Source organism: Aulostomus chinensis, chromosome 22 (assembly GCF_037954235.1).
Source record: "Aulostomus chinensis isolate RoL2024-O1b breed Wild chromosome 22, RoL_Achi_v1.0, whole genome shotgun sequence".
In the NCBI taxonomy this organism is placed as follows: Eukaryota; Metazoa; Chordata; class Actinopteri; order Syngnathiformes; family Aulostomidae; genus Aulostomus; species Aulostomus chinensis.
Genome location: NC_141341.1, coordinates 23,712,306 through 23,722,500, shown reverse-complemented (window position 1 = coordinate 23,722,500; position 10,195 = coordinate 23,712,306). Strand labels below are relative to the sequence as shown.

At 41.0% G+C, this 10,195-nt stretch overlaps 1 protein-coding gene across 2 annotated transcripts in view; it reads left to right on the top strand.

Moving 5' to 3' along the window:
* trappc9 (trafficking protein particle complex subunit 9) overlaps positions 1-9,725 on the top strand; it is a 242,188-nt gene extending 232,463 nt beyond the window's left edge. The window contains exons 21-22 of one of the 2 annotated variants that reach the window (XM_086193247.1): positions 3,715-3,938; positions 6,247-9,725. In XM_086193247.1, coding sequence (XP_086049373.1) covers positions 3,715-3,938; positions 6,247-6,426 — 404 coding nt within the window. In that variant the 3' untranslated portion in view covers positions 6,427-9,725. The remainder of the gene's footprint in view (positions 1-3,714; positions 3,939-6,246) is intronic. The other variant, XM_086193246.1, reaches the window with a different exon arrangement.
* Positions 9,726-10,195: the final 470 nt, after the last annotated feature.

Genomic DNA, 10,195 nt, shown 5'->3' with positions numbered 1-10,195 from the left:
AAATTCTAGCTGTGCTGTCTTATCTCATCAGTGCTACCTCATCAATGACAGTTGTCGTAAAATGCTGTGAACAGACACAATTTTTTTTCCACATTTGCAAGTGTCCATTTTGGAGCAGCCAGGCCTGCTCTTTTCAACTAGTTTATTTCTCTGTATATAAAAATGCTTACGCAAATTCCAGAATAACAGGGGAAATATGCTTCATATCAAATGTTCAAAGTGTGTGTGTGTTCGTGTGTGTGTGTGTGTGTGTGTGTGTGTGTGAGAGAGAGAGAGAGAGGGAGAGAGAGAGAGCTCAACAGCTGCTTACTCACTAACATCCTCTTTTTTTTGCTTTTAATGTGAAAAAAATTAGAACCAGAGTAAGCTTCCCAACCTGAAATGTTTCAGTTAGGCCTTATTGAAAGTAAAATCCCAGCAAAACTTTAGATCCCTTAAAAGATAGGTATTATTTGAATTAAAAAGGTAATTAAAAGACACTGGGAAGAAATTGAATTTATGGGTATGCAGCAGTCAGTTAAAGGTATTGACCTGTTTTACACTGCAAACAGATGTGGAAAGCTTCTCTGGTAGTTTTTTCCACAGATGAGGAGCATATAAACTCAAATTCACCTCACCCTGCTTGGTCCTGGTTCTGGTTCTGATAAGAGTTAGTAAGCCTGGATCTGAGAAACCTGAATACTTCATAGAGAGCTAGAGGATCAGGCAAGCATTTTGGACCAGGTCCCCTCAGTGCTTTAAAACATGAATTGGAATTCTAAAATCTATTCTTTAACTCACAGGAAGCCAGTGTAGAGATTTGTCAACTGGTGTGATGTGTTCTACTTTTGGTGTTGGTGAGGACTCTTGCTCCAGTGTTCTGGATGAGCTGCAGATGTTTAATGGATTTTTTTTTTTTTAGTCAAACTTGCGAAAACACCATCACAGTAATCTAGCCTGCTGTTCTGTGTGTCATCATTTGATTCTTGCTGTATTGTTAAGATAGTAGTCATTGTGGTAGTTAAGATGGTTTAAGAAATACACTGTAATACACTGCATTCTCCAAAAGGAGTAAAAACATTGTGTTTTGATAAAATGCCTGCATACAGAAATGCAGTCAGTGTCTGGTTTAGTTCTCCTGGCCTTTAATAAGAAAGATGGCTCTGAATACTACAATATACTGTACACGGGCCTCAGCTGCTGCTGTGTGAAGAAGAGCTTGAGCAAATTAAAAAAATTCTGGGCTCTCATACCTGCACAGTGCGACTCAGGTGTCATTCATTGGAACAACATTGGTGTCATTTTCTCGCCTTTATTGTTAGCTAAACAGCTATATACCAATCTGTGCACCTATGGGTGTATTTGTGTGAACAATAACTGTATTCAGACAACATGGGGGCATATTCCTATCTAGACACCATGTTAACAGTCTAAAAACATCACAAACAAATACGTTTTTAGTCGAGCCCAAGCCGATTTAATCGGCCAATTATAGCCATTTGGGCATAATCGGTAATGGGCCAAAAGCTGGCCAATTGACACCGATTTTAACACGGAATTTCAGAAATAAAATGTCGTTAATATGGTGTTTGTTTGTTTTTTGTTTTTTAAATTATTCCCTTGGATATCCAGTAGAGGGCGCTCTGACTCCTCTCATGTCACACTCCACAGCAGTCAGAGGGAAGTAGCATGCGGTCCTGAAAAGCCAACAGCACAAAGATGCATCACTAATGTGATCAGTAGAGCGTGACGTGATGTGTTAGGAAGCTAAAGAAAAATAGGATAACCTGGCTTAAATATTAGCTACATTGCTAAACTATCTAATCGAGGCAGTCACAGCACCATGAATGACGTAACGGTTGCGTTACAGTACACAAAGTAATGTTACGCTCACTCAGGTAGCTGCATGCTAACAGACTAGACAAGACTGGAGCAAATTAGGGTAATGCTTCGTCCCTGTGCAAAAACCGGTGTGAGCTGCATTTGTTTTTTTGGTTTGTGTGTTTTTTAATTTCTAGCCTTGAGGAGGAAAAATTGTGTTTGGTCGAAGTTATAACTTCATGGAGGAAAGAAAATATGAAGGCACGTTGAGAGGACAGCCGAGAGGTGCAGTTCAAATCATGTTTCACCAGAGACTTTAATGACGCTGTTCATCCACCTGCCTGTTACCTACAGATACACACTTAGTGACCTCCTGTTAGACACTGTGCAATCTAATGCACACCAATAATAGCCCTACTATGAATTCTAATTAAATAAATGTAATACTTTGTAAATGTTGACACTATCAGAGAGACTTCTTTGTGTTTACTGAGATGATGGTGGGTGTTGCCTTTCAATTTAAATCTTTGTAAGGAGTGTTTGGAACTATATTTAAGCCATCGGTAGCAGGTATTTTGTCTTTTTTGCATGAAAAATGTAAAAAAAATGATCAGACAATATATCAGTTATTGAAATTCTTTTATTCCCAAATATAATAAACGGCATTGTCCCCAAAATTCCATATCGGTCAGGCCCTACATTTTAGTTAACTTAAACAAATTATAACAATGCAGTTGATGCAATGTGTATTAGGAAGAAACAAAGGCAACCAAACCTTATAATAATGATTAAAATGTTTATTCATATTAAATGTTATCCTTAAAAACAATTTTGTATTATATTGTTGAATTATATTTTTCCTCTTTTATTATATTTTTAATTTATTAAAAATGAGTAAAAAAAAAAAGTATCAAAGACACCCCCACTCTGAGCCCCTCAGTGAGTGCTGTGAAGTGTTTTTTTTAATGCAGAGCTGAATGTCACACTCCTGTTGCTTCAGCCCCCCCAGGGCTTTTTCACTGACTGTGACAGAATGGTCTCAACCACCCACAACAACCTTACCCCAGTGCCTGTTATCTCCACCCCCCCCCCCCCCACACACACACACACACACACACACACACCAAACCCAACAGATTGGCTCACCAACAGTACCGAACACAGCTCAGCTCTTTCACCAGGCTGTCGCTCGGCCTCAGCATCTCTGACTCACAGTGTTTATCACAGCCGCGGGCATGACACTAGAAAGCGTATGACATTTGGTTTGTGTGCGTGCGTGTGTGTGTGTGTGTGTGTGTGTGTGTGTGTGTGTGTGTGTGTGTGTATGTGTGTGTGTATTCCACCGTTATTCTGAGAGGAGTCATTACTCTATTGATCTGCTTGGATGCCCCTCACTCCTCCATGTAACTTCTCAGCCTGCCAAGAGCATACGGGGGCCCAGTTCACTGAGCTTGTTGTTCAAGACAAATCATCATGTCACCCTCTGCATCTTAGCCAAACAGGGGCCACATCAAGTGTGGCTGGTCACATATTAGTCAGGTTGAAGTGAGCTTACACAGTGTGTCTTGGTTGCATGCAACAAGGGAGAGTGCGGCTAAGTGAGACAGAAATGGTGTGTGGCACAGTTGCATTGTTCCAATAATCTCAACTGTCCTGTTTGACAGCACCAATTTATGTATGAGATGAGCAGCTCATGTCACTAATATCAATAAAATATAGCTGAGGACAACAAAGTCTATTCAGTGTATGTTTTGGATGAACACAGATGAAGTGGAGATTGCCAGTTTGAATGTTTTAAATACCTTAATTCTTGTTTCTTCAAAGTTTCTTTAATCATTTGTACACCATAAAAGAATCTCCCCTTCCTCCAGTCCTGCTCATCCCCTCCTCTCTCTATCTTTTCTTGGTCTGTAGATGTGTTGGTGAACAGGAAGGCGTGCGACTGTGATGTTATTGCAGACTGTAAAGTGGGCGACGCTGTGACTCTGGAGGTGAAACTGACCAACCTGAGCAAGAGCTCAGTGGGACCCCTTGCACTGACTGTTGTGCCCTACCAGGATTACCAGAACGGAGTCCAGAATTATGATCTGGAGGATGCTGTCACATTTATTGGCTCCAACACCTTCTACATTGACACGGTCAGTAGAGTGATAACACCAGAAGCTCACATGAAGTCTTCTAACTGCATTACATTTATCTGGAAGCCTTTAATAATGGGAAGTAATGGTTGTAATGACTTGATTAATGATTAAGTGGAGGCAGACATGTTGTCTTTGATGGATTACATAATTTATTCAACAAGATTAATTTTCGAGTGTATACTTATGTCGAGTGATCCTTTTTCCTTTCAGAGATTTATGTCATTCTCAGTCTACAACAAGAGGGGGTTTAAAAAAAAGAGAAGGCAAGCTTAGTTAAACTGGACCTGAGGAATATTCTGCCCTGCAGCCCAAACTGATGGTTTGAACTTTGATCTGAGGAGTTTTTTGTTCACAGGATATCACCAAACTCAGTACTTTGTTGCCTAAATTCTGAAAATGTGACACTAAAGATGCATGGCGTACGGGACATGAGCAACACAGAGAATGAAAGCAGCATGTGCAGCAACAGGTCTGCTCATAGAATTAAAAAAACCAAGACTGTGGACATGTCACGTTTTCACCAGTGTACTGCAGTAGCTTTCGCCACTGTGTTTGTGAGAGAGACCAAATTTGAGCGATAGGGATCATCAGTTGAGTAGCTCAAGCACAGCAGAAATTTCTGCTTTGGCCTGAAATAAAACCACTCCAGATCGAAAGTGACAACAACTCACCACTCAGACCTGAGTGTGTACGATTGAGACATACTGTGAGTAAGAGAAAGTTAAAATTCAACACACCAGGCTAGTTTCCTGTGCTTTACCTATTAAATGCTGTGAAGCGATGAGTAGCTAGCAACATCTGCAGCTGTACCTCCAGCGTCTCGTTCTCTGACCGCTCTGCACATCATATACACAGAGCTGTTCTTAAAGGTGTTATGTTGCTCTTACAATACTGGTGATGGGAACCTTTACAGATGAAGACAAGCTGTCAGACATCTATATATTTCGCCTCCTTTATGACAGACTGAGAGCAGCAGGAGTATAATTTTAAATATATTGATTTCATTTTGTGGTTTTGGACACAAGGGAATCATGTAAATTTGATAGTATTGGATCAGACTAGCACATTTCTAATATCATGACAACCCTACTTCATTCTGTATCTGTCTTTGTTTGCTGAGATGCCATCTGAGTGTCCTCACAAGTGTGAGAAGTAAAGTACTGATGAAGCCCTATATCAAAGCCAGTGGTTTTAACATTGTGTCCTTACAGTTATTTGATAACTGAGTTTTAACTCAACACTGTCCTCCAGACATTTAGTGACAACTGCACTCCCTGCTCAACATTCACATATGTGCCTTTCAACAATAGGAAGTCAGTCACTCCACAAGCCCCTGGCACATTCCCAGGTCAGCTTCCAATTCTCTTCAGGTTTGGTAAAAAAGTGGAAAACAGAAATATAAAGTGTTTTATGTTTATCAAGATTTTACAACATTTGGATCAGCATCTTATGGGAGTATGTAAGTTATTGCATATATTATTATTAGTCACCTGTGTTCCATGTTGCTATTTTTAAAGCTTTTTTAAATGTTATTTTTGCAATTATTATTTTTGGATTAACAGGGATCGTGAATATTACATGATGGTGGACCTGTTAATTGTTTTCCTTTCCAATCATTAATTTCAATAATGTGAACACTGGGATAGTTTCAGCTCTTGTATGATGTAGTGGAACAAGCTGAGGTAGGAAATGGGTTTGATTTAATACCTCTTGAGTGAAGTGGAGGACAAGATTATCATACGCATCAGATAATATTAAATCCGTCACTTTTTTGGAGAAAGGAGTTGATGTAAATCTGTAAGAATTTCTTGAATAAATGTTAAATATTTAAATGTTTACTAGTTTCATATCATTTATTCATCACATTCCCAGTGTGAAAAGACTATCTAGAATATCCAAAGGTTTAGCAGGCTGGAACTTAATAAATCACAAGTACAGTTGTTTAAGAACCTGCTTGTATCCACTTCTGAGGAATCTTACAACTGAAGATTTTCTTTCTGTGCCAAATTCTGACTGCTTGATGCTGAACTAGCTTGAACTAATAAAAAAAAAAGTCAGAAGAAAGAGTTCATAGACAAAAATATTACACTCCCAAAGAATAAAAACAACTCCATTTTGGGAATAGCTCTGAAATGAAAGAAGAAAAGCTTCACTTGTTTTACTTTTCTATCAAAAGGGCAAGTCATCTTCAAACTTCTTCCCCAGCTGGCACCCCACTGGCTGACAGTGTGCCAACTTCATTATAAAACTGATTCAAAGGAGGCTGCCAGTGATTCTCACAGTGGTGTGCTGTTGTCATTACCAGGTAAAACCCAAAGAGAGCTCCCTATGTGTGGGTGCACTGCTCTTCCTCTACACTGGAGATTTCTACCTGAATATCAAGTTCCAGGATGACAGTGCTGGACGGGAGCTTCCCTTGGCCTGGTTCACTCTGCCCAGTGTCCACATCCAAGCACAGGATACTCCACTACAGGCTGGGGCTTGAAGGGCCCAGGATCGGTGTGACCTCAACATTGTAGGTCTGAATGAATGTTGGAGAGTTTTCTTGCTGTTTGTAAATAAAATATCCCAGTGAAATAAATGACCTGTAAGTATCATTTTGTTAAAATTTGTCATATGTGCAGAGTGCAAGGGGATTTACCATTTAAGCTTTCAAACGTGGGTAAGTTTTGTTATATGCAAATAAGAGTATTCAGTAGTTAAACATTTTGGATTTTTGCCGTTCATTTCATTGTAATTGCTTCATTTATTTGATATGAAGTAAATAAACTGTTAAGTCTGTGGTGCTCTCATGTAGAGTTGAATGACGGTAAAATTTGACACAATTTGCAGTGTTCTACTACAAATGATTACACCTTTGATAAAACATAGGCGCCAACAGTTGAATTCATGAAAAAAAAAACTCAGCCCTGAAAGAAATTATGCTCTCTTCTGTGTAGTGGATGTGTATACAGGGTCATAGGCAGGGTCTTCTTCAGTCCTATGAGAGCTGCTCAGTGGGATATTAAGCAAAAAAAAAAAAAAAAAAAATCAGCCGGGTCTGAAGGCTCTATAGGTCACTCAGGAGAGTAGAGTAAATAGAACATAGTCCTTTGTTAACTTGAATGGAAATAACATGATTTTTCTTGACCATTTATTTCACAATTCATATTCCAGCACTTGCTTTGTAGCCAGTTGTCATTAGACATCCATAATGGTAGCCTATTACTAGCTACTGTAGCTCCTAGCTAAATCCCACAAGCAGGCAGCCCATGCTGTGACATGCACCATATGAAAATTGAAGTACAGTCCCTTTTTCTTTGGATTCTTTTGTCATTTTGAAAATAACAAATTATCATACCTGAGTCAGAAAAAGAGCTAGCTAAAGACCTTAGAGCCCTTACTCAGTCCAGTACTTAAACATATAGCCGTAGCATTATGACTACTGACAGACAATGTGAATAATATTGATTATTTCATTACAATGGCAGGTCAGTTGAGGGTACCGTATTTTCCGCACTATAAGGCGCACCTAAAAGCCTTTAATTTTCTCAAAAACCGAGAGTGCGCCTTATAATCCAATGCGCCTTATATATTGATCAATATTGGTTAATCATGGCTACCGTAGTCAGGGGGCGTCACCGAAGTAACAGCGGTAAAAACGGTAAAGGGGAATTCCAGTCTCACCACTTGTGTGTATAAAGACCCCAAAATGGCTCCTTTCAAGAGACTTGCTCACGACGCAGAGTTCAAACTCAAGGCAGTCAGTCAGCAGCTACCGGTACGTACGGTACCGTATTGTGAATGCACTAACTTGTTTTGGAGTGAACAGAGTTGTCAGAACGTTGGTTTGTATTCTATTAATAAAGTTCGACTGACTGACTTAGCTGACTGTTTTGTTGACGTTCCCTTTAGCGCAGCTCCATCTAGTGGATGCATAACGCAACCCCAGCCACGACAGTTTCTATTCTATGCGCCTTTTAATGCATGCGCCCTATATATGAAAAAAATAACAGTTTTAAATAGGCCATTCATTGAAGGTGCGCCGTATAATCCAATGCGCCTTATATTGTGGAAAATATGGTACTTCCACTAGCAACTGAACATTTTGCCCTTGATGTTGACGTGTTGGAAGCAGGAAAATTGGGCGAGTGTAAGGCTTTGTGGTCGTGTCGTTGGACTTGTGGTCATATGTCTTGGACATTCTGGGTGAAGAGAGGGGCAGAGCTGTCAACCTATCACCACCTGGTGGTGAGTTGGCTTCCATGGTGGGGGAGGACGCCGGCCAGACCTGGCAGGCCCAAAAAACTTTGTGAGGATTTGCTGGGAATGTCTGGCAGTCTGCCGACAGAAGGAGTTTCTCTCACCTCTGGGAGAGTTTTGACCATATTCCAAGGGTGAAACTGACATTGAGTCTGAGCGGGCCATGTTCCATGCCTCCATTGTCTAGGTGGACGATTGGAGCTGTGGTGGAAGGTTGTCAGTGCCCATTGTGGGGGTAATCCCAGAACTAGTTGGTGATACCAGCAATGAGGGATGCCGTCAAGCTTAAGAAGGAGTCCTATTGGGCCTTTTTGGCCCATGGGACTCCAGAGACGCCCGATAGATACCAGCAGGCCAAGCAGTGCATGGCTTTGGTGGTTGCTGAGGCAAAAACTCGAACATGGGAGGAGTTCAGTGAGGCCATGGAGAATGACTTCTGGATGGCTTAGAAGAGATTCTGGACCACCATCTGCCATCTCAGAAGGGGAAAATGATGTTCTGTCATTAGCATGTATGGTGCAGGTAGTGTGCTGCTGACCTTAACTCGAGATATTGTGGATCGTGGAGGAAATACTTCGAAGACCTCCTCAATCCCACCAACACATCACCAATCACCTATGAGGAAGCAGTGCCTGGAACTCTGTGGTAGGCTCTCCTATCTCTGAGGTTGAGGTTGCCGAGGTGGTCAAAAAGCTCCTCGATGGCAGGGCCCTGGGGATGGATGAGATCTGCTAATAGTTCCTCAAGGCCTTGGACATTCCAGGGCTGTCTTTCTTGACACAATTCTGCAGCATCACGTGGACATCAGGGGTGGTGCCTCTGTATTGGCAGACTGGGGTGGTGGTTCCCCTTTTTAAAAAGGAAAGGTAGTCTAGGGAAGGACCACTGGTGAACTGTGTGGGGAGTAATGGGGACCCTGTGTTCTACAATCCCACAGAAAAGATACTGACGCACATTGTTTTGGTGACAACAAAGGGACCTAACCAACATCAGGCAGTTGCCCATAATGTTATTGCTGATGGGTGTATGTAACTTGTGTTGCATGCTCTATGGACATTTTCTGTTGCCTCTGAATCATTGTAATGAAATACAAAAGATTGTCACTCTCCATATTTGTAAATAAATGTTTCAGCATATTTCTCTCTCCTTTTCGCCTCTGTATTTTTTTTATTTTTTTGTATTTTAGCACCAGTTTAACATACTTGAGAAATGTTTCTTTTATTCTTTCTTTTGTCCATCAAATTCAAAGTCCAGGCATCGGTTAATAAACTATAGGCCCAGGGCACAAATATGATAAAAACATTATTTGCTAAACTTGTCGATTCTAGGGGGCAGCATGGCTCAATGGTAGAGTGGCACTGGTTTGATCCTCATTTGCCCCGGTGACCATGTTAAAGTATCTTTGAGCAAGATCCTGAGCCTCTAATTGCTCCTGATGGCCCTGTGATGGACTGGTGACCCATCCAGGGTGTGCCCTGCCTCTTGCCTAATGTCAGCTGGGATAGGCTCCAGAACCCCCCAACCCTTCACAGATACGCGGTATAGAAATTGGATGGATGGATGGATGGTCAACTCTATTTCATCATTCATTTCCCTGCAAGTAGTCAGGTAGTGGTATGCTGCTGGTAGCTTTACTGATAGTAAACTGGGATGTGCTGTACCTGGCAATCAAGTTGAGGGGCAGGTTAGGATTTTTTTTTTCCAGGAGTTGTTGAGGTAGAGTGGGACAGAGGAGGGATCAGCCTGTTGTGTTTTCAACCAAATGTGGAAAAATGCTACTTGTTGTACCTTTAAGTTGAAACAGTGTCAAGTTTGCCTCTTTGACAATCCAGAGTCATTTTTGTTAAAGTTTGGCCCACTATGATGATACCTCTCTTGGCTGTGAGCTCTTTAAATTCAAATTCTTCAGAAATATTTGGCTCTTTTCGAATACCTCACTGTGCAGAGGAAGTAAAGTGTTGAAAGTAAAACAAGATGCATACCTGCAGCTAAAGTATTAACTCCTATGTTGT